Source organism: Sycon ciliatum, chromosome 2 (genome assembly GCF_964019385.1).
Source record: "Sycon ciliatum chromosome 2, ocSycCili1.1, whole genome shotgun sequence".
Taxonomy (NCBI): Eukaryota; Metazoa; Porifera; class Calcarea; order Leucosolenida; family Sycettidae; genus Sycon; species Sycon ciliatum.
Genome location: NC_088644.1, coordinates 27,418,031 through 27,443,194, shown reverse-complemented (window position 1 = coordinate 27,443,194; position 25,164 = coordinate 27,418,031). Strand labels below are relative to the sequence as shown.

General features: G+C 48.6%; 1 protein-coding gene across 1 annotated transcript in view; it reads right to left on the bottom strand.

Annotated features, from left to right (window-relative positions):
* Positions 1-123: 123 nt before the first annotated feature.
* LOC135809485 (calpain-7-like) overlaps positions 124-25,164 on the bottom strand; it is a 30,958-nt gene continuing 5,917 nt past the window's right edge. The window contains exons 5-25 of the mRNA XM_065322842.1: positions 24,451-24,702; positions 22,610-22,696; positions 21,963-22,025; positions 21,665-21,728; positions 21,024-21,109; positions 20,038-20,131; positions 19,089-19,199; positions 18,727-18,762; positions 17,719-17,836; positions 16,276-16,385; positions 14,270-14,320; positions 13,218-13,311; positions 9,663-9,762; positions 8,797-8,846; positions 8,272-8,360; positions 5,846-5,918; positions 5,058-5,197; positions 3,953-4,024; positions 3,331-3,467; positions 2,487-2,573; positions 124-983 (exon numbers count right to left, since the gene is read on the bottom strand). Coding sequence (XP_065178914.1) covers positions 836-983; positions 2,487-2,573; positions 3,331-3,467; positions 3,953-4,024; positions 5,058-5,197; positions 5,846-5,918; positions 8,272-8,360; positions 8,797-8,846; positions 9,663-9,762; positions 13,218-13,311; positions 14,270-14,320; positions 16,276-16,385; positions 17,719-17,836; positions 18,727-18,762; positions 19,089-19,199; positions 20,038-20,131; positions 21,024-21,109; positions 21,665-21,728; positions 21,963-22,025; positions 22,610-22,696; positions 24,451-24,702 — 2,062 coding nt within the window. The 3' untranslated portion in view covers positions 124-835. The remainder of the gene's footprint in view (positions 984-2,486; positions 2,574-3,330; positions 3,468-3,952; positions 4,025-5,057; positions 5,198-5,845; positions 5,919-8,271; positions 8,361-8,796; positions 8,847-9,662; positions 9,763-13,217; positions 13,312-14,269; positions 14,321-16,275; positions 16,386-17,718; positions 17,837-18,726; positions 18,763-19,088; positions 19,200-20,037; positions 20,132-21,023; positions 21,110-21,664; positions 21,729-21,962; positions 22,026-22,609; positions 22,697-24,450; positions 24,703-25,164) is intronic.

The following is a 25,164-nucleotide window of genomic DNA, read 5'->3' as shown; positions in this document are numbered from 1 at the left end:
TTTCGTTCGATTATAAGACCATGGTCTTATATGCAAGAGACAAACATCGCATTGACATGTACATGTGCAAGTACGCATACTATTGGTGAACGCCAGTACAGTGGAACCGTGATGAACCTCATGTGGTTTTGCGATTTTCATTCACTTATAAAATTTAATGTGCATGTTCTTATAAGCGAGAGTGCTCATATATTCGAAAACAAGAACATGTCCTTTTAAGGACATGTTCTTGTTTTCGAATATATGAGCATTTAAAAATGCACGAGATTACGGTATGCATTACGCTATAGTGATTTGTATGGCATGGAGAGCCAGTAACATGTGTATACGGTAGTACTATTGAACAGGATACTGTATTTCCTATCATAGAAGCAGAGCCGAAAAACGTTGAGAAACCTTTTAAAAGAGAGCAGAATGTCTAAATGGAAATACAGGATAAAGAAATTAAATTTTAGGCAGAGCAATTGTGATATTGGTCAGGGATGCATGATACCATGGACGGAGCCAGCGTTTCCTAAGAGATAAAAAGGGAATGAATCTGTAAAAAGGCAAACAAAGCATGACAGGACCTGCCTGTCAAACACCTGTGCCATGTGACACAAGCACAACCTAAAGTTTTGGGCAAACTTTGAGAAATGTAAAAATCAAAAGTATTTTTTAGCAATACATGTAGCTCTGAATGCCTGCATAGGCTGGAAATGGAGTAGCAGCAAGGCAGGATAAGGGAGCTATGTGCATACCCAAAGTGCCATCAGAGAGACGGGGAGGGGGAGAGAGAGGGGGGGGGGGGGGCACAACGCAGGATCAGTGCAACTAGTCCAGCTGTGGAGACATGCTACTTCAAGCGCTCCAGGACAAACGTGGTCGAGCAGTAGACATCTAGAAAGAATGGCCCGACCTTGCCAGCGTCATAGGTGGTGGGTATAATGCGGAACACGCCCGGACATGGTACATTGGGAAATGACTGAACATAGTACCCAGGTCTATGCATACAAGTAGACACAAGAACACAGTGCACAACAATCAACACACACTGAATTAAAACAAAAGACCTGGGCTTTCACCGTGAGAGCTGGACACTCTGAGCAGTTACGCAGTCTTGAGAGTTCTGTACAAATCCCACCAGAGCCAAGCACCCCATCTTGATACACACACACACACACACACACACACACACACACACACACACACACACACACACACACACACACACACACTACTATCAATCAGCTACCCCTTGGGGTCACGCCGCCCTCCACTCAGAGAACTGAGCGCAAGGTGAGGGGCAGTGGCGCAAACAAAACAGGAAGTACAGCAAAATGAATTGAAGAAAAAAAGGAAATCAAAACAAGCTGCCATATTGATGGAAAAGGACTCACAAACAGAGGAAGGAAATATCACAAACCAGATGAACAGTCTGCTGTAGGTCCACTATAAGTATAACATGCAACGACTGAAAAAGGAACAAAATTAATGTGAACATGATGTTCTGTTCAACAATAACGTCTGTACCGTACTGCTTCGGCCTTCATGCACCAGGAAAGCACAATCTTGAGCTGGAGGGTGGGCACCGAACGTCCCACAAGGGCTCCACAAGACGTACTTTCACGAAACGACGAGGAGTATGCGCAGCAAGATAACATGACTACACCGTCGCCGCACGACGACTGGCCACTCAGGTCCAAACAACACGACACATTCACAATTCCAGCTATCACCGCGCAGGAATAAATTGTTGCGAGTGTGACCTGTATCCTTTATCATCTAGGAATCCACGAACGCCACTGCATTGGTACAGGCTGGGGATTGATCCGAGGGCTCGCCACGCCACTGCGGAGGATGCGGAAAGGACGCAAGAAGACGGTGACGGCAACAAATTACCCGCCCTGGTCGTCAGCTCACTGAATGTCCTTCCGCGCGAGCGAAACCGGCTGCAAGGCATGAAAAGCCTACTGCCAGTCAATACCCAGGGACGACCCTGACCAGAAGGCCAAGGCCGCCCCGTGGAGGAGGCCAACAAAGAGAAAACCAGGAGCTAACAAATCTGCTTCCTCTCCGCACACACACACACACACACACACACACACACACACACACACACACACACACACACACACACACACACACACACACACACACACACACACACACACACACACACCTTTGGACCTTTGGAAAGCCCATCGCCAAAGGCGATGGTAGCTATTAGGCGAGGCAGTAGTTCTTGTGTCGGGATAAATCATTCGGACGGCGAAAGTCACGGCCGTAGACACAGACGAACACTCTTGGTTGGGGCTGGCTTGGTGGCTTCCGACGGCTACGCTCGCGCCAGTCCCTCCGGTCCTGAGCAAGGTGGTACCATTGCGCCTCCGGGATACCGGTCACACGCAGGGGACACACACACACACACACACACACACGCGCATGCACGGCCACACACATACTTCGAAGTACACACATATACACGCACACAGTAGATCACTCACCGGTATGTTGCTGGTGGAGGCAGCTTGTACGACTTTCCCTCTGCACTATTCGGATCGGCGGATATGTCAAAGCCCACAGCAAACTCCCTGTCAGCAAGAACATCAGCATTCACACATGTCGTCCCAGAGGTGAATCAATAATGTTCTCATCACATTGAGATTTGAAAACAAAGACCAATAGACGTCAAGCACCTCACACAATATATTACATGTTGTGCCAATAGCCTAGACCTAGTGCCTGGAGATCCATGGGCTTTTTGAAGCAAAAGCAAGCCAAAATGGACAGCTTGACAGCTACATCATAAATTGCACATTGCACTCGGTTCAGAACTACAGCAGGTGAAGTTTGGCAGGAGTAATTCTGGTCGCTCGTCGCAGTGGACAGGACAATACTCCAGTCAGTTCATGAACAGGAAACAAAATATACTAGTCTGTTCAGACTATCGTTCAACAGAATGCTAGAACGCATCATATGCCAGCACCCATTGTATCCATCTCTTTTCCCTCCCTCCCTCCCTCCCCCTCCCTCCCTCCCTCCCTCCCTCCCTCCCTCCCTCCCTCCCTCCCTCCCTCCCTCCCTCCCTCCCTCCCTCCCTCCCTCCCTCCCTCCCTCCCTCTCTCTCTCTCTCTCTCTCTCTCTCTCTCTCTCTCTCTCTCTCTCTCTCTCTCTCTCTCTCTCTCTCTCTCTCTCTCTCTCTCTCTCTCTCTCCCACACACAAGCACACGCAAGCACAGTTTTTTCTTAGCACACACATACATACACACACACACGCACGCACGCATCCCCCCCCCCCCACACACACATAAACACACACACATGTGCAAACACACGGTGTAGCCTTACTTGATTCCTTTGAGCTCCACAAGAAGATTAGCTGTGCCAGTGCCCTGCAGTGTGAGCTGAAACACTGGGTTGTTGCCGAATGTGGTCCGATTGTTTTGGCAACCACCAGCAGTTGCAGCTGTCCACTTATCAGCCACCTGGAGCAAGAAAGGAAAAAATGATACATGTAAGCTCCAATACATGTACTACTGTTTGTGGACTATGAAATCCGGTGGAATGACCGGGGCCGGCGCCCTACTTGCTTAGCAAATACACACACTGAAACACTGCGACACTGGGCCAGCAGTGCTCACGGCTGGAAGGCCAGCGCCCCGTGGCCGCTTGACTTTCTCAACGGATTTCACCGCCCGCACCAGTAGTACTAGTTCACCACCGCTGCTTGCGCCTTCTGTGAAGCTAGCTGGCAGTGACTGCAACTATCTTTTCCTGGTAACAAATGAGGACTAGCTATGAGGTTTCTCAGCACCATCAGGTCTCCAGGCAATATGTCAAGGCAGGAAAGATTTCCTTCCAACTCCAGCAGTCACATTGTCATGCCGATCGAGCACCCGGAGCTCTGCTGACGAAACCTAACAAGGTTCAAACAGCAAGCTGTCCGGAGCCAGAGTTATTAGATACTTACATGCTTATGGATTCGGTACATCTCTGCCACAGTCGGCATCAACTTCAACTGGATAGAGCAAGTTGCGTGCACCTGACACAGCAAGCAAAAGCATCCCCCCCCCCAAATAACAACAACAACAACAACAACAACAACAACAACAACAACAACAACAACAACAACAACAACAACAACAACAACAACAGCAACAGCAACAGCAACAGCAACAGCAACAACAACAACGCCAACAACAACAACAACAACAACAACAACAACAACAACAACAACAACAACAACAACAACAACAACAACAACAACAACAACAACAACAACAACAACAACAACAACAACAACAACAACAACAACAACAACACATAAACAAACCCACATACACACACACAGACTCAAAGTCCACGAAGGAAAGGAAGTAGCTTCAACCATTCAGAAGGATTGCAGAGCACAACCACATTGGCCATCAGCTGTGTTTGCAGCACACAGCTGCTGCACTAGCTCCCACTAAGGAGAAGATTGCTCCATACAGTAATGTCGGACACCGAAGAACAGGACAGGCTAGAATTTCATCAAGCACAGCATACCAATGAGGCAATGTATACACGGTAGCTCGACTGCGCATAGACTGTAATACATCAAAAATAAGAACGGTCTAGGCTAGGAGGCTGTACTCAACACAGCACGTACCTTGTATCTGTATGAAATGGAATTGTGTTCTCCCCCTGGCCAGCGAAACCTTTTGGTTTTCAAGTCTGCCTGGCTACTGCCTGTCCTACATAACTCTTAGCAGAAGGAAATCACTATGCAGTGTCAGTGTGAACGAGCAGCTGCTCAAAACACACGTGCACGTAGCATACGTACGTCGAAGTACACGTACAAGTACAGTGCTGACCATTGAAATCCGATCAAGTGAGTCAAGTGCGCGCTAGTCGCTGCGCAGCCCCAGACCTGTGAGCACCGGGCTGTGCACCGGTGCAGGGCCCCGCACACACTACACTCACGTCATCGGATTTCATTGACCAGCACTGCGAATGCAGTAGAATTACACGTAGTACATGCACGTGATGTACAGTCAGCCATGTGTCATGTACATGTACATGTAGTCGTAACTGACCTCCAGTGTGTAGTCAATGTTGTTGGTCTGCTCATACTGTGAGATGACCAGCATGTAGTGGCTGCGGCCGCGTGGCACGTTCTCGATCTTGGCCAGGTAGTGGATGCTGTTGATCTTTACTCCCTGCACACGCGGTCCGTCTACCAAGCATAACACACGGGCACGCGTACATGCAGATACAGACATAGACAGCCAGACATACATGCACACGCATACACACACACACACACACACACACACACACACACACACACACACACACACACACACACACACACACACACACACACACACACGCCCACGCACGCACGCACGCCCACGCACGCACGCACACACGCACGCACGCACGCACACACACAGGTGCATGGACACACATACACACATATTTTCAGTGCACATGAATACAGGTAGATCAATCAAGCAATCTATTGCAACAACAAAAAAGAGATCAGCGTATCTTGCCTTCTCATTGAGTACATGTACATGCTGCTGCTGGCACCGCAGCTATTACTGCTGAAAGAGTAGCAGGCGGTGACGACAACAGCAGGACCAGCAGTGGCAGCGGCAGCTACCAGGCGCGTGCGCCGGTGCCCTTGAAGGGGGGGGAGGTTCCGGGGGCCTCCCCCGGGAAAAATTTCAAAAAATGAAGCAAAATCCTGCATTTTGAGCGAAAAAGGGGGGGGGTTCCGGGCACCCAGGAACCCATACGGGGCACGCGCCTGGCTATAGCAGCAGCAGCAGCAGCAGCAGTATAGTAATTGAAGTACATCATGTACTAGTGAACTAACCCGGGTAAAAGATACGTTTGTCTCCATCATACACATGTACGGTGATGAAGTCCTGATTGTCTGCAAAGGAAGCCTTCAGTGTGTGGCATGAAGGCAGAACAGGAAAGGCAAATATCACAACAAGAACGGAGTAAGGGGCCGTCCGTAAATATCGATGTTTTTTTAGAGACGATATTGGTGCTTCTCTCCCTTGACCCCCCCCCCCCCCCCTCCCCCCAGAAGACGCACATGTACATCTAGATCATGGAATCAATATTTTTGGATGCTCATTTTTTCAAATCCTTGTTCAGACAGTGAAGACTGGAAACTCTTGTGGAGTTCGTCCGTGTTTGTTCGCACTGCCTCTACGTCTTGAAAAAGGTCTCCTGCAGGCATCGTTCGGCCGATTTCCACAATCAATAGCTCATTCTTTTGCTCTTGAAATTCGCCATGGGCGTACAGCTTCCAATTTTTGATTTTGTTCGTGTGTCGCGAGTCTTAGCTCCGCGAACGGAAGCTGGTTTCACATTTCTTGTATAACCATTTAGACGTCCGCGTGCAGGGATCGGCGAAACTTCAGATATTTACATCGATATTTTTCTGATGCTCGAAAAGACGCACATGGCTCAAACCCCCTCCCCCCCAGACGCACCAATATCGTCTCTAAAAAAACATCGATATTTACGGACGGCCCCTAAGTCCACTCCACTCAAAAACATCAACACTACCGAGTACTTTTCGAAAGAAGTTTCATGTAGAAAGTCTCGGTTTATTTATTTTTTATTCGGAGTGGATTGCCACTATTAAATAGAGCGGTTGTCAGGTGACAAACCCCCTTTTATTTACAATGCAGTTGCGTGATGTCCCCCACCTTCTGAACGGTTTATTCGAACAGGATTCTTTTAATCTCGTCACGGTTCCAGAGGTGTCTTCGACAACATCAGCATCGCCAGCTACTTCTGCTTGCTCCTCTCCATTGCCTGCCGACTCCCTTTCGCCTGGAGGGTCCTCAACCATCATCCGCGGGTGGAAAGACGAGGAGAAATGCATAAAACTTGACTTGGCCATGGATTGGGTCCTTCTGAGGCAACTGAGAGGTGGAGCAAATCCGTTTCTGCGTGGGTCTCCAGGTTACGAGAAGGCAGCTGTGGCCCTCGATTCTTTGCGTGACCGAAGGTTTGCTGGAACCAACAAGAAAGGAACCCAGGACAGGACTTTGCTGATGCTGGACGCGCATCACAAGGGCGATCTGTGGAGGAAGAAGCAGTCTGGAACTAATGAGGAGTTCACGGAGAAACGTCAACTGACGACTGAGCTAGGTGACCTGAAGCATGGGGCTAGCAGAAAAGAATCTGCTGCCAAGCAAGACGCCACAGCAGTGTTATAACTGCCGCAGCCTTCCCAATAAACGAAATGTTGTAGCTGACTTTCAATATTGCAAGAATCACTGGACGTTCTCTGTGCAACGGAAGCTTGGCCACATTGTGCCATTCCACCGAGCTGGCAGCACGACGGGCACCTAGTGGTTTAGCTAATGCTGCAGCTATTGCTCCAGTTCCGGCCGCTGCTGGCGTTTTGCCCGTTTCTTAGGCCACACCGTTTTTTATCTGTGTTTCGCGTCCCCCGCGCGCATGTATTTCACAGGCGGAGTTAAAAAAAAAAAACGGAACAAATTTTTTTTTTTGAAAATGCAATACAAATTTAATGCAAACCCAGAAAATCGGAAAATGTAACCCAAAAGGAAAAAAACGGAACATGATCAGTGTTATCTCAGCTCACACACATGTCATGTACATGTGTGTGTAATAAGCTGGGCCGCAAGTCACACAATCATCATGCCGCCTGTGTTTGGACCACAAGCATGGCAGAGGGGATACACAGACAATGATTATACATGAACAGTGCCGCGTCGCTTCACTGTACACAAATGCAATGCACGTACACTGTTTTTTTGGATGGCTTTTTATTTTTTTCGCCCTCCCTCATTGATTTCATCGAATAAGGTGACGCGAAACATAGGAAAAAAACGGCGTGGCCTTATGAAGCCACATTCGGTTTAGTCAAAAACCGTTGGTTTTACGCTAGTCTCTTCAGCAGAATGCGCTCCTATCTTGTGACACCATCTCCGCTAAGAAGACCCTAGCTGACATTTCGGTTACCGATGGTGACTCTGGCGCCGCCCTAGCCCAGTTCAACGGCATTTTAGTGTGGTACCGTCAGCCATCCGAAGTACAATTTACTTGTGGGGAGGGGTGGCCCAGCCGAAAATGTTGGAAATTTAGAGCCCAGATCAGAGTATTTCATTGATTCACGCCGTACCTGGGGGAAAGTGGTACGGTCAATACCGTAGTGACCGTACCGTGTCCGACCCCCCTGATTGTCATGCATACTATGCATGCACATGCACTACGAGAAACAAGTGTGTTTAAGTTAAGTACTGAACCTACCTTGCGAGTCACATGTTTGCTGAGCAGAACCCACACCACTGAGTCCGTGCCGGGAGAGTTGACCTCCAGGTGATACTGCGGGTTAGGAGCTACGCACAGAACATGATCAGACGACACATTCAGGCCCAGATCAATACCATGACGATTGTACAATGTAGACACACTGCCAATTTAATAGCCATAACAGGTCACCGCATACAGTGCCAGCAGAAAACCCAGTGCATGCACATGGATACTAGAGCGGGGAGCATTAGTCTGTCCTTACAAAGAACAAGCACATCGTGTACAGTTTGTCACTACCACTCTATTCAACAAGCAACCAGTGCTATAAAACGTCGGCAGGCAATAGTTGGCTACCGTTGTTGGTAGAAGTCATCCACAGAGATATGTGGATTTTGTAGAAAAAAAAACAAAACAAAAAACACAGTTTCTGTCTCTGGCAAATCAGAGGTTCTGTGGGCTCAAAATTCCACAGCTCAGACCCAAGCACACACGATCACGGTGGCACAGTGGCAGAAGCTTTACCATATGAAAAGCTGTCCCGCTTTATGCCAGACGAGGCGGCAGACCATGAGCTGTACAGAAGAAGAAGAGACAGGGAAAATTACGTCACATTTCAAATCCAGTACAGAGCTTGCATAAAGAGTAAACGTGAGTGTTCATCTCCGTTCCCGGGAGAATTCACGACGGCTGCTAAAACACAGAGTAACTCAGAAGCAGATGCAGCGCCTCGGCGGGGGCAAGCGGATACGTCTCACAACCAACAAAGCTCGCATAGGACAGCAAAAAAGTCCTGGGAAAAATACTGTGGAGAGTCATGGATAGAATCCAATGCTCTGGTAGGAATATGTCAACTTTTCATTGAGCACATGCCTGTACAAGTACAGTCATGGTATAACCCAATACTAGTTCAGTATCTAACAAGTACAGTCATGTACATGTACTGGGAAGATGCCTGCTTGTATGTATATCCTAGTGCATCAGAAGTCCATTGAAAATGCACCATGCACCATGCGGACCATGCTGCCAAACAAAAGAAATACAATGCAAGTATAATGCTTTCAACATGTAAAAAACATGTAGTAGCCGATGTCCTGAACGCAGACCTCCCACACACACGCGCGTACACGCACAAGCACACACGCACACGTACACACACACACACACACAGTGACACAGTGACACACACACACACAGTGACACACACACAGGCACGCACACATACACACACACACACACAGGACCCCCCACGCACGCACACATACACACACACAGGCATGTACGCCCACACACGCACCCACGTACCCCCCCCCCCCCCACACACACACACATGCATGTTCGCATACAAAATTATTGGGAAAGGGAAGATTCAAATGGGAGAAAGAACGTACGCGTGGAAGATGCACTTCCGTGTGAACAGCGCCGGATCCCAGTTGACATACGCAACATCAAAGAAGTGCTGCAGGGCTTCCCAACTGATCCAAAACACGCCTGAGTCAGGAACATTCACAGATTCGGATGTACAAGTACAATGTACAGTGTACACACACACAGACACACACACACACACACACACACAGCTACACACAGACACACACAGCTACACACACACACAGACACACACACAGACACACACACACAGACACACACACACACAGACACAGACACACACATATGCACACACACACACACACACAGACACACACAGACACACACAGACACACACAGACACACACAGACACACATAGACACAGACACACACACACACACACACACACAGACACAGACACACAGACACAGACACAGACACACACACACACACACACACACACATGTATGAGAACAGTGAAAATGTGTGTGCTCAATTTGTCGTGGAGTGATCCCTATCTCGAATAGTCGAATAGTCCCCAGTTAAAAAAATAAAGCCCTCTCTTGAATAGTGCCCCCACCCCCCCCCCCCCCCCCCCCCCGGCTGGTAAACAAGCACACGTACAAGTTACTATTTTGCTAATGTTCTTGTCTATGTCACTGCACTGGTGGTTTCAGAATCAAAATCGCAGTTCTTGTTGCCGTTTCTGTCGAGTCGTGATAGTTTACAGTAAACTTTAGGCTCTGCTTTGCTTTGTTTTTATGCTCGATGACGCAAATGTACCAGCATTGAAAAAATAGTGCCCTCTCTTGAATAGTGCCCCGTCTGTGATGGACATTGAAAAAAATAGTGCCCTAGGGGCACTAATGGCGCGAGTACGGTATATTCAGAAGCAAATGCAGTAGGGTCGGAATGATGAGCACACGGCAGCAGTATCTTATTCTGGCAACAACTAATTGCAGGCAGTCTCACTAGGATGGCCTTTGGTCAATTCTACCGTACTAGCACGTATGCAGAGTTTAGACAGTATGCTGCTTCTTATCTAGAGTGCTTGTACAGTACTGTAAAACATGTGATTTTAGGTGTATTGAAATTTCGGTGTCAGGGACCTGCCAGATTTCAGGTGTAACTTAATTCAGGTGACCAGAAAGAAAACGTTGTTATATAGTGGTACAGTGATGAAGTGTGTCCCACGTAATACAGTGCATGCTACATTTCAGCCCGACAAGGTATAGAACTGGGCCTAGTCAGCACATGTGCTTTGAAAGGGGATAGGATTACTGATAACAGTGATAAGAGAAGGACACGGACATGACATCTAAGACTGAATACTGCACCCCGTTGCATTTCGGACGCTCGGCCTTCGAATGTGACAGTGCGTTTGGCCCAAAATCGTTCCGTTTTCATATAATTCAGAACGTTTTTTAAAGATAAACACATTCAGCCTCATTTCCCGCCAAAAACCAACCCTTCCCAGAATCTCTCTGGCCTTTTTCTTCGCTCCGTTTGTGAACGTTTCAATTTGCTTTTCTCTGACATTCTTGTCACAACCATGGCCTCGAAAGTACCACCACCTGCTCAGAGCAGTGTGTATGCCCTGCTGAGCGGAAACTCAATGGCATCGGGCCGCGACCCGGATTCCGATCACTCGGATCACTCGGGCCACGCCAGGATGGCATCGGTAGGATTAGGCGACCTGGAGGCCACTTTTATCCCCAACGGAACGGCGTATGGTTACAAAGAGAATGACCTGAGAGAGTACGTTGATATTCGTTTGGCTGAAGTTCGAGAACGAAACGAACGAGCGGAACAATGGCCCTTGGCCCAGCTGCGGGAGGAGATGGGCAAGGAGTATGAAGAGAAGTTGGCCGACGTCAAACGAGAGGCCGAGTCTGTATCGCAAGCTGAGGGTCCGCGGAGCAGACTGACGAGTACCAGTAGTGTTACTGGCAGTGGTACGAGTCACACGAAGCGTGCGACTAACAAGATGCCGAAATACGACAATCGGCAGTCGATCACCATGTACCTCGAGTTGTTCGAGGACGTGGCCACCCAGAATGGGTTTACCAAGGATGAGTGGCTGATTAGACTGAGAGTGGCGGTGGTGAGGACACGACTGGAGAAGTCATGTAAAGGTTGCCGTCGTTATGACGACGCGAAGAGAGAGAGTTGCTGCTCGCCTTCGGCAAGACGCCGGAGAAGGCCTGGCGAGCGCTCACCACGACGCATCAGAACCCAGAAGAGTCTTTTTACCAGTTCTGTGTGCGGATTGCACAAGAGGTCTGCCTGTGGGCCAAGCTCACAGGTGGCGTGGACTGAAGTGGGGGTACGGATGATGATGACGGTGAGGCTGATGACGATGGATTCGGCGCAACAGATGAGCGCGTCATCGGCGCCCTGATCAAGCAGCTGGTGCTGGAGGCAAGGACTGCAGAGCTAAAAGCGTTAATGCTTGAAAGAAAATGTTACACGATGACATTCGTTGAATTTCAAGCGGCAGGTACATCGAGCAGGACGGAAATCCAGCTACTGAGTTGGACGAATATGCTCAAGAGGAGCTTGAACGGCCGTGGCTGAGCGGAAACTCAGCACGGTCTGATTTGGCAGACAGAAATGCGCCAGTAGAATTAGCCTGAGCGTCAGCTGCTGAAGTTGTATTCGTTCCGAAGGCGCTGACGACTGCCAGTAGGTTATATGTGTTTGAGGCTCCTGGCGTGGTGCGGGATTATGTTGATAAAAAATTCCGCCGTACTTTGTCTGAGCCAGCCGGTAAGGCTATGATGGAGGCTCATCCGAGACCCCGCACAGACACATTGATAACACCTAAAGTGGACGATGCTCTTGCAACGTGGCTGGGTGCTGCGTATCCGCGCCAGACGGGTGGACAGTTGAGTGACCTGCAAAACGCAAATTGCGGCAATACACCAGGCTGCTGGGCCAGTGTTGTGTTTGCGGGCTTCGTTGGAGACGGACCCGTCAGTGCAGGCTGGTAGTGTGACAGCCACTGACATCATTCCTGAAGTCAAAAATGTGATCCAGAGAACTCTGGTACTGCTGGGACATGCCAATGCATCCTTGTCCAAAATGAGGCGCAATTGGTTAATAGAGTCCAAGGACAAGCTCTTGGCTAAGGACCACGTTTTCAGCGCGGGGGCTCCTCCGCATTCCGAGGCCATCGGCCGGGGACCCCGTACCAGACCAATCGCCAGTGGCGTCCCCAACAGTCCTCAGCACATTCCCCTGCATATCGGGCACCCTGTGGGCGAGTTTTAGTGGAGATATTACTAGTCTTCTGCCATGCTTCGTGTGGAAATAGTGGCGCCATATGCCCGATCTCTGGCCCTTGCCCATTTTAATGGGTAGTACGTACTACGAAGGAAAAAAACACATTTAATTCCGAGTTACGGACATTTGGAAGTTATGGCCAGTGCCCAGTCCCATCCCGTCTGGATTAGAGAATTATATGAGTGTATGTTGCTCTCTGCAACAAAGCGTCATCTCCCAGTTCTGTATTCACAAGCAATGTATGTAGTACAAACACAGTGGCAGCAGCAGCAGCATGGCCATTGGTGCGTACCGTTGTCTGATTTCCGTGCAGCATCACGATCATAGTTAAACTGCCGTTCCAGTGCCGGAGTCCAGTTCTTGTCATCGTCCACGCCGTAGTCACCCTATATGGTACAGTGCCAGTAAGCAATCCATTGAACATAAAACAGGTACAACATTAGCATGTACAGTGCTGTGCTCAATGAAATCCAGTCGCGTCACTCAAGTTTGCGCCTTGCACCGTTTCGCAGCCCAGTGTTCCCAGGTCTAGGGCTGCTCAACGCCCGGCGCGTACTTGTGTGACGCGACTGGATTTCATTGAGCAGGACTGTACTACATGCCCATGTACAACATATAAACATGTACATGGGCATGTATATAAACAAAAACATAGACATGGACATGTACAGAGACATGGACATGTACAGAGACATGGACATGTACAGAGACATGGACATGTACAGAGACATGGACATGTACAGAGACATGGACATGGACCCCCAGCAGGCAGTCGACCTCCGGCTACGCGGGTCTAGAAGGCGCCTGACAGGCCTGTCGACGCAGGATGGTGCTGGGGTAGGCATCGGCCATTGAAAACTGAATTCCGTCTGTTTTACGTGGAATTTCTTGGAGTTTCCCAATCTATTGTACTTGAATAAAATTCTATTTTACCTTTCATGGTATCTCAATTTTTTCACGTCTACATGACTTTATTTTGCCCGTAAAAGAGGCCGTTACCCCGTAAAAAAAAAAAAAATGGACATGGACATGTACAGAGACATGGACATGGACATGTACAGAGACATGGACACAAACAGCGAGAGGTCGGCTGCAGTGCGAGTTGTTGCGAGTAGGACAGCGCCATCGGCGAAACTCAATGTCATCGGCATGACCAGCGCACACACACACACACACACACACACACACACACACACACACACACACACACACACACACACACACACACACGCACGCACACATGCAGGCACACACGCAAGCACGCATGCACGTACACACGCACGCACCATAATACAGTTGATGTTCTCTCAGCACACACGTCTAGGTGTATTTTAAAGCGCTTACCCTCCAGCGCAGGTGTTGCCATGGGTTTTTCACCTGCAAAAGCCGCTTATCCTGCAGAAGAAATTTAAGACACGCACACGCATGCATGCACATGCACACACACGCATGCATGCCCATACACACATACACACACACACACACACACACGCGTGCACACACACACAAACACATTATAATATACCATACCTGTATACACACACACGCACACAAGCGCACGCGTGCGTGCGCACACACACACACACACATACACACACACACACACACACACACACACACACACACACACAGAGTAAATTTATGTACATGATACAGTAGTACTTTTGCCAAGAAGGCATACACTTGCCTACAGTCCATTTCAAACTATAGACGCGTAGGGTTTTTGAAATATTTCAAATTTGGCCGGAGCTTTTTGAGAATAGTTTTCGGAATATTGCTCAGGTCCGCTCCACAATTACTCTCATATAGTTTCTAAACGATTGGATAACAGACGTCCAATTTGGAAAAATTTATGCACAAAGTGATCACAGATTTTATGTTGTAAAGATGCTGGCATAACGGTTTTTGCCTAGGTACGCGTCTATAGTTTTGAAATGGACTGTAGTACTGCCACTTTTCAAGTCAAACATTTTTCCTGCATGCATACTCTAAAGAAGTAACTTGGATACAGAGAGGTTCTGCATTTCGAATTTCGGAACAGTTTTCAACTACTGGGTTCAAGACTCGGCGGAGCAGTTGAACTTCCTTCGAATTTCGGAACAGTTTTCAACTACTGGGTTCAAGACTCGGTGGAGCAGTATAACTTCCAGGAAAGTTGAAGGGAAAGAATCAGCCGAGTCGAAAGTTATTTTCGGCATAAAAATATTCCGAAATTCAAACAGCAGAACCTGTCTACCAACGTGTTCCTATTGCCAATGAACCAGTGAAGTAGATCATTGTTGCAACGCACCTGTGAAATCAACACCAGTAGACCATCCATGCAGAGCAGGTCTAAAGTAATAATTTACTGCTGGTCCCTTCTTGCATGCTATCGGACCTCGTGCCTTCTCTAACCGTTTGTGCACGAGGGTGGTGTACATAGTCGTCCCTTACCCAACCCTGGCATATCCGCACGGGACCCATACCGAAAGCACTATTACTGGAAAATATTCAGCTGGCTCATATCAGCCGTAGAGTGTGCCCGATGGGAGTGTCTTACCCACACCAAAAGCAGTATCCCGGTACAGGTGCAATGAATGGAATACTTGGCACCACATTAATACAAGCCCTAAATACAACACATTGCCCATTGTGCCGCCGCCAAGGTGGTGGGTGACCGTTGCACGGCTCTCCACTCAAACCTCGCCAGATGCAGGCAGAATAGCAGCAAGCTGACTTGCGCAACGGGAAGCACAGTATTTCTATTCCCACACTAGGCCAAGACAGCACTGAGTTATGGGGCTGAGAGCTCGGCTTATTTCGTTGTCGTCGTTGTCGTCAGTTTATACACGCATGGCAATAGACTGAATAGAGCACATCTGGTGGTGCGGTGCACTACGTGAAGTGTACTACTATTCACCCATGCAATGCATGAGTGGCGATGCGTGTACCAGTGCATGAGTGGCGATGCGTGTACCAGTGCATGAGTGGCGATGCGTGTACCAGTGCATGAGTGGCGATGCGTGTACCAATGCATGAGTGGCGATGCGTGTACCAGTGCATGAGTGGCGATGCGTGTACCAGTGCATGAGTGGCGATGCGTGTACCAGTGCATGAGTGGCGATGCGTGTACCAGTGCATGAGTGGCGATGCGTGTACCAGTGCATGAGTGGCGATGCGTGTACCAGTGCATGAGTGGCGGTACGTGTACCATGCACCCATGCAATGCATGAGTGGCTATACATAGCATGCAAGCTCAAGCAATTCAAGGCTGTCGCAACACACACACGCACGCACGCACCCCCCCCCCCCCACACACACGCACACTGCAAACTCAGCGGCAGGCAGTTTGTTCAGCCGTCACCACCTACCCCGACGTGCTGCATGTCCAGAATGGCGTAGGCGTGCGTCTCCACCAAGCCAGCACGGTCAGCGTTCGCCTTGGACATGGGCGGTGTGGCCACCGTGATCAGGCACTGGCCTACAGCAGGTGATCAAGTACAGGACAATGCAGCACATATGATTAGGTACTGGCCTACAGCAGGTGATCAAGTACAGGACAATGCAGCACATATGATTAGGTATTGGCCTACAGCAGGTGATCAAGTACAGGACAATGCAGCACATATGATTAGGTATTGGCCTACAGCAGGTGATCAAGTACAGGACAATGCAGCACATATGATTAGGTATTGGCCTACAGCAGGTGATCAAGTACAGGACAATGCAGCACATATGATTAGGTATTGGCCTACAGCAGGTGATCAAGTACAGGACAATGCAGCACATATGATCAGGTACTGGCCTACAGCAGTGTTCAAGCAGAGAACAAAGCAGCACACCACAATGGAAAACTCTCGATTCCAGTATTCTCGGAAATTAGCGCCAGTCTTTTATTACCGCCTGTCTGAAATAAGCGCCACATCATCTCAGGGTTTTTTTGGTGTGGATTATTTCAAATTGGGTGAAATTTCAGGGCTCGCAAACTATTACTAAGCGCCTCAGCCTGTATTGCCGAAAATACGGTACACACAATTCTGTCCTTCACAGAATTCCCGACCATGCATATTCTGTTTGGCTACACAAATGTTGTCGTCAAAAGCTGTGCACTCTGCGAACTCCAAAGTGAAGGCGAAATCTCTAAATCTCCCCTCAGAGTTTACGCATTCGGTGTATTCGGTGTATTCTCCCGCGACCCAATGTGGGTATCTGCTGCAATGTGTACAAATGTGAATAAAGAGTACTAGTACCGGGGTTCAGGTAGCTGCGGTAGGACTGTATGGGCCTAAATCCCAACTTAGCTACATGTATGACACAGCACTATGACTGGGTGTGTTGAAGCCACTGCAATAGAGCTTGAAAGTGCTACGTCGCAGCCAGCCCGGAGTCATGACAACGCTGACTTTCGGATCCACTTGGACCCAGTTTCTATACGGATCCATACACGCAAGGGCGGGTTTCCTTCACAGCAAGGTGACGCATCTACCGATACCGTAGTGACTGGACTGAGTACTCCCGGTCGGGGACCCACTCCTGGTTCACGGCCATGCACACCTGCATGCGACACGAGGCGCCTACTCACCACCACATACTATAGTTCACGACGTGCAGAGTGGATCAAAAAGTCGTTATTTGTCGCCATTTGTTGACTTGTGATGTCTTCACTATCAAGCCCTATCGCACAGCCTGGCTTTAGAGACTGCCATTTTCAGCCTGCACACCAGATGATACAGCACATCCTCTGTAGAAAGACCATCCATCTGCAAAGACTTGTTTTCTGTTTGCTAAAAATGTTTGACCTCTACAGTACCAACCTCGATGCAGGCCGGCTCTCAGACGATCGTAGACTTTGTCCGAATCAAACTCTTCGTGCTTGTTGTGCATACCAATACGCTCTGGTATCCAGCCAGTCAGAGCGTGCAGGTCATTATTCTGAAGCAAGGAACAGCAAGACGATGTGTTACTAGTGCAAGTGTGCGTGTGTGTGTGTGTGGGGGGGGGGGGGGTGAATAGTTGCAGGCGAACGGGTGGGGCGAACGGGAGAGGGTAGTTATAAGGAGGCCAGTGTAAAGTCAGAATAAAACGGACACATGTATACTGTGCTGATGCCGAGCCCCCCCCCCCCCAATAGTACAGCTGCTTGGTGTGATTTCATTTCTGACCGGGTGGGAATTATTCTTAAAGGATCAGGGCAGAAACCCTGGACCTTGAACTTTGATGTTGAAGGTCGAACAAGACAGCTTGAGCATTGGTCAGTAGAATTCCACAACAGCACAGGTCGTAGAAGCACGACTCGGACACTAACAGGCCATGCGCCAGCCATACTACATTGAGTTGTAGCTCACAAGATACCGTATTTCCGCAAATAAAAGGCCGTCCTCGTATACAACACCGTCCTCGTATACAACACCTTCCTCGTATACATGGCCGGGGCAGGGGCGATTGAAAAATAAAAGACCGTCTCCGATTAGAAGACCGGGCCTACTAAATGAGTCTCAAACTTGTGTTAAAAATAGAAGACCGTGCTCAAACTGTGGGTAAAAGTAGAAGACCGTGCGCAAACTGTGTAGAAGAAAATGGAAGAATGGGGTAAAACTGTGTGGCGAAAAATAGAAGACCGGGGTCAAACTGGGTTGAAAGAATAAAAGACCGTCCTCGATTATAAGGCTGGGTTAGGACGAGGTTGAAAAAATAGTAGACCGGCCTACTATTCGTGGAAAAACGGTAACACAGATGCAGCAAACGGAGACAGACAAAGGTACATAGCCACAATACCGATGGTAGCAGCAGCAGCCGTAGTTGAAATGGAGGTGCACACTCACCGAATTGGAACCCGGAAAGTCATAACCACCCATCACCTGACAACAATAATAACAAAGGAAAAGGCACACGTGAAATAGTATATGATGCACCTTTATGATACTAAGAATGAATACTTTATGACACACAAGACCAGTTGCCTGATGCTCGTGACTACGTGAAGCTCGGAGTTGCATCACAGCCCCCCCCCCCCCCCCCCCCCTCTCTCTCTCTCTCTCCTCTCTCTCTCTCCTCTCTTGCGTGTGGAAGGCTTTGCCATATATGGGTATTGAGCACTCTTCGAGCAGTGGAGCACGCTGCTTGATTACTTTATGACACATGTGACTTGCAAAAACATATACCGGTAAGGTCCTCCGAATCTTACCTTCATGTAAGCCTTCTCCATCAGACTGACCCACAGTTCATCAGACTGTGTTGAGTGGGAGCAGAGCAGGCGGCCATGTTTATCCACCGGCAACCGATCATCTATCTCAATCTGTCAGACAAACAACAACACATCACAAGCGTATATATACATGGAAGAAGGTAAGCAGCAATATTCGGCCGTTGAAAATTCTGCGTACATTCACTTTACTACATTGACAACACCACCACCGTTGCGCTCTGTGACCGACCAAATAATATTCCAGTACAGTCAGACCTCGCTTAACCGAACACATCCGTTTTCCACAATAATATCCGGATAGGCGAGGGAACCGGATAATCGAACACACATACTGTATGTATGCATGACATATGCTGTAAAGCGGTAACCAACGATTTTCTTCCGGATGGCGAGGGATCCGGATACAAGAGGACCGGATAAGCGAGGTCTGACTGTACTCCAAAGGAACATCTTGTTGCTGCTGTGGGAAGTCTGTGTGTGTGTATGTGTGTGGTCGGCCACATAGTGCAGCGGTGGTGACGGTGGTGTAGGCAATGTACGCATGCGTATATACTATAGTATGGTCATATATTGCATGGTCATGTTCATGGTCTCATTCATCGCCATGCCATACATGTAGTACTATAATCTGCATGCAAAGTGCGCATACATGCATGGACGTTGGGACACACGAGCGTGGTCACAAGGTGAGCTAAGATCTGAGCAACAGTCAGGTATTTCCTGTACATGCATATCAGTGTTACTATGGAGATGTACATGCATGTGTGAACATGAGGGAGATGGGGAGAGAGGGAGAGGGGGGGGGGGGGGGGGGGAGGGGCAGAGATAGAAGCATACAAGACAGTGCCATACTACCAAACAATATGAAAAGATATTTGCATCTCCATTTAAAAATGGAGATGCACGCTGGGCTTGGTCAGCGGCTCACCTTGCGAGGAATTCCATTGAGTCGCAGCTTGATGATATACTTGCCGCTCTCATTGTAAATCGGAGTGCCATCTCTCTTCTGCGGGTATATGCAGCTAAGGATAAGTAATGACACACACGCACGCACACGCACACATGCACACGCACACACACACACACACACACGCACACACACAGAAGTGGCATGTTCTAGTCTTTTTGCAATACCACAAGAGTGGCCCGCCACCCGGGCGGCTTAGTTCACCTCACGAGATCTTAACGCTCCTACAGTACTGCACTAACTAGCTATACGGCACCACTAGTACACGTTTCGATGGTGGAGTCAGTGAATTCGTGGAGATACATCAACAGAAGTTTGAAAGTTGGAATGCGCACGCACGCGTGCGCGCGCGCGCGCGCGCGAGAGAGAGAGAGAGAGAGAGAGAGAGAGAGAGAGAGAGAGAGAGAGAGAGAGAGAGAGAGAGAGAGAGAGAGAGAGAGAGAGAGAGAGAGAGAGAGACAGAGAGAGACAGAGAGAGAGAGACAGAGAGAGAGAGGGAGAGAGAGAGAGAGAGACAGAGAGAGAGAGACAGAGAGAGAGACAGAGAGACAGAGAGAGAGAGACAGAGAGAGAGAGAGAGAGACAGAGAGAGAGAGAGACAGAGAGAGACAGAGAGAGAGAGAGAGAGAGAGAGAGAGAGAGAGAGAGAGAGAGAGAGAGAGAGAGAGAGAGAGAGAGAGAGAGAGAGAGAGAGAGAGAGAGAGAGAGGGAGGGAGGGAGGGAGGGAGGGAGGGAGGGAGGGAGGGAGGGAGGGAGGGAGGGAGGGAGGGAGGGAGGGAGGGAGGGAGGGAGGGAGGGAGGGAGGGAGGGAGGGAGAGAGAGCTAGATAGATAGATAGATAGAGAGATAGATAGATAGATAGAGAGAGAGAGAGAGAGAGAGAGAGAGAACTAGTTTTCCGGAGTACAGGTCTGCAAGACATCGGTGCTGTGCGTGGAAGCCTATACCTTGTGATGACCCGCTTCTTGAAGCGGAACTCGTACACCGCACACACTGCCAGTGATGCCACAAAGGAGCAGTCCGAAACCAAGGTCTGAAACAAGCCAACAGCAAACAATCAGTCTTATTGATTACGCCACACTAAAAATTTTCTTGAAAATAACATTTTAACCCCGAAGAAACGATCTTGCTCGGGGAACCGACTCGAGTCTCGTATACCAGTAACAATCCCAGCATACATGTACATGCATGGAGATACTACGGAGGATTAGCAAGACGAAATTCGCATTCGCGTTCGCTCTCCAAAGAAAGTCGAACTCAGTGACGGAATTCGCGTTATGAGAAGGATTAGCAAACAGAATTCGCACATGCGCATGACGTTGACACGACGGACATTGTGCACAGACAGCACAGCGTGGTAAATTTATGACTGCCCTGACACGAATCCGCGATTCGTGTTCCGACTACTTTTCCGAACGAAAAATGCGAAAGTTCGCAATCCAGTTCGCGAACTGAAAAATGTGTGTGAACGCGAACGCGAATTTCGTCTTGCTAATCCTCCGTAATTACGACTGAACGTGTGCTGTACACAGTCATGTAGGGTGTGTAGTATGCTGTGCTACAATTGTAGGCATCGCCATGCTCTAACCTGTTTGATGCTCTGATGAGAGATCAGGCGAATGATTTTCGGATCATCACAAATCTCAACTGGTCTGTAGGTGTACAGCAAGCACAGAGACAGGGCACGCACGTATCCATGCTTCATTCACCAGGCAACAAAGTGTAATCATGTAAACATTACAATGTTGATGCGACATAAAATATTGAACCGTGTGAAAACAACGTGCAAAGCGCTACAGCAAAACTGGCATAACTTGAGTTATTAGCACGTGGCTCACCTGCAATGCATTCACTCTGAACTGCGTCAATAAACCAACGGATCTTACCTGGCAAACCTTGCGATTCGCTCCTTCTGCTTTGGCGACAAGGCCAGTACACCATCAGAGTCACTGCACACAGGGAATAACAAACAACGCCATAGGGCACAGTGAACACTTTCGCTACACACCAATCTACATCTCCCTGAAAGGCACACGTGGCTTGCTTGCTGGGCTCCTCCGCAATTATTACAGGGTTGTCAGGAGGTATTCCAGGGTGGTACGGTCAATCATCTCAAGCACCCCCAGCGCGACACTTGCCTGACAATTTGGAGCAAACAGCAATAGCATCTCCTATTAATTAATGGATACCTGGGGCAAAAACTGGTACGGTCAATACTGTAGCCGTGCTGGCACGGCATGCTCCTGGCGTACTTGCGTATCACTCGATTGCAAAATGCTGGGGGGGGGGGGGGGGGGGGGGGGAGAGGAGGAGAGACATGTCTTTTGGTCCGACTCCCAATATTTGGTCCTCCCACTACTTGGACGAAAAGTCACAAACAGATCAAATATTCCAAAGCCTTTCATGATTAAAATTTTACACAATCTGAATATGCTGGAGTGCTGTATTCTGTGACATGTATATGCGTAGGTGTACTTGATGCTCTGAAACCTATCTAAAGGCACATTAGAGTATGGTGCTGTGCAGGTCTTACGTGTAGGCCTCAAGAAAGTGGAACTTGGACTTAACATCCTGATCTATCCATGGCAAATAGCAATGGTTGTTGATGTAAGATGAGTTCCTTCATTCATACACGCACACACGCGCGCGCGCGCACACACACACACACACACACACACACACATACGCGCACACAGAGCACAAGTGCAGGCAGGTCACTAACAGAGAAACCAAGGCTACATACATAACATCTTGTCTGTGACCAACATAACTAAACCACAATGCATACGAAACACAGAAGCTACTGGGAAATCCGATGAGGACTTGTACACCATGATTCTTCAAAACCGGTACAATGGTAATATCAGCAAGTGAGCAAGCAGAGTCATTATCTCCAGCTATCTAGGCGGTCAGAACACTAACAAATTGACACCTAAGAGAGCGTAAGTGGTGCCAGTTACAGCGCGATCTAGTCATTGAAACAAGACGTACACAGAAAAACATCATAACAATTGGGACCGCAGCAAAAGTGAAAAGTAGAGTCCGCACATCCACGTGAGGAACACGGTACAAGGCCAAAACATAGTTGCAACTTCCGCAGAAACTTCTTTTGCACGCGCGGATCAGGTTCCAACTTAGCAATGTAAACAACGTCTAGCACATACTGGTGAGATTTGTTGTGTGTCCCACACATTCATTTTGAAGAGTGAATGGATGATATGCTGGCAAACTGTACGCAGGTAATCTGGTGACTATTTCAAGTACTTTAAATTTTTAAGTATTTTAGCTGACAGGCTATGCGGGTCATCATAAGAGCGAATGCACCACCTGATAATGGTGACAGTGACAATGAACAGGCATCAGCAATAACCCACCATCTGAATTTGTCACCAGCTTGCCTGCGTACAGTATGCGAACATGACATCTACACCTATATTTACACTTCAATATGTAAGCACTGGTGCGTAACAACTCTCGCCTGCCTGTGCTGGGGGCTGTGCACATTGCTAGGCCGAGGCCTGAACTGCGCGTGCAAAAGAAGTATTATGCAAACGTTGTGACTATCTTTGACCTTGCACTGCAGTCCCAATTATTGTATCACGTTACTTCTTGTTTCAGCCAAAGGCAGGCACCCCGGCCTCGTGCTGGCACCACTCACGCTCTCTTTGGTGTCAATTTGTTAGTGCTTTGACCGCCTAGATAGCCGGAGATAATGACTCTGCTTGCTCATTTGCTGATATCACCACTGTACAGACAATAAACACTTGCTGATATCACCACTGTACAGATATTAAACACTTGCTGATATCACCACTCTACAGATATTGAAGCCGATATTACATGTCATAGGAAAAAACCTCGTCGGATTTCCCAGTCGCTTCTATCACAAGTTGGTGTTAGCTGTGGTAAGTTGTCCTCTGAAACACTCTACTCCACATTGCGCTCTTGGTCCACATTCACAATACCATACCCCATAGCGAGGAAATTAGTTCTTGGGTACAGGTTGTTAGGAGTGTTTCAAAATTTCAAATGTCCAAGTTCGTCGTAGCTTCTACGTTAAGTTGTCTTCCACCAACAAAATCCTTATCCAAAAAAGGACCAAAATATAATGGAAACACACACACACACACACACACACACACACACACACACACACACACACACATACACACACATGCTTGCGCTCGTGAGGGCATACATACACATACACACACGCACATGTGGGCACACACACACACACGCACCCCCACATACACACATACACACATACACACACACACACAAACACACACACACACACATGCACATGCACACACACACACACACACACACACACACACACGCACATGCACACACACACACACACATACTCACTTCAGTAACAGGATCTCCTGCGGCGTCAGGCGCGGCGCCGAGTCGACCGGTGCTGTAGCAGGAGGCGATGCACCTGTGTTCCGTGCTGGCGAGATAGACCGACCAGTCGCGGCGTGTGGTGCACTAGGGGAGTGCCTGCCCAAACCAGAGCTCCCGGAATCAACGGGAATGTGGCTTGTGCTTGAACCCTTGCTGCGGGCATCAGCCACCGGCTTGCTGGATTCAGAGATCAGTTTACTCAGCTTCTCTGCCCTGGACATGTGACAAGCAAGACACAAACAGGACTGGTCGAGGCAGCTCCAAGCAAAGTGTGCCCGATGCTCAAATGTGCAAAGCAGTATACGCAAACAACGGACGACAAGACATTCAGCAAGTCACAAACGCACAATACTGATCAAGGAAAATGCAATACCTTTAAAAGTTTGAATACATGCGAATAGCCATGGACAAAACCAGAATCAAGCACATGTGATGTGGAGACGCAGATGGCACTACTAAGCTCGCACTCATTACACAGCCCCAACATGGCCTTGGCAACTACAGTCACTCCCAGATGTAATGCTGTGCCGTTTGCTAACACCGCGGCTCTCTATAAACTTTAGTACCGCTACACGTCGAAGCATGTTCATTCATTACTACAATGCCGCGTCTGTACAAATCTACATGCATTAGTGACTTGTCAGTTTGAGCACTCTGGCAAGGTACGTTCGGGCC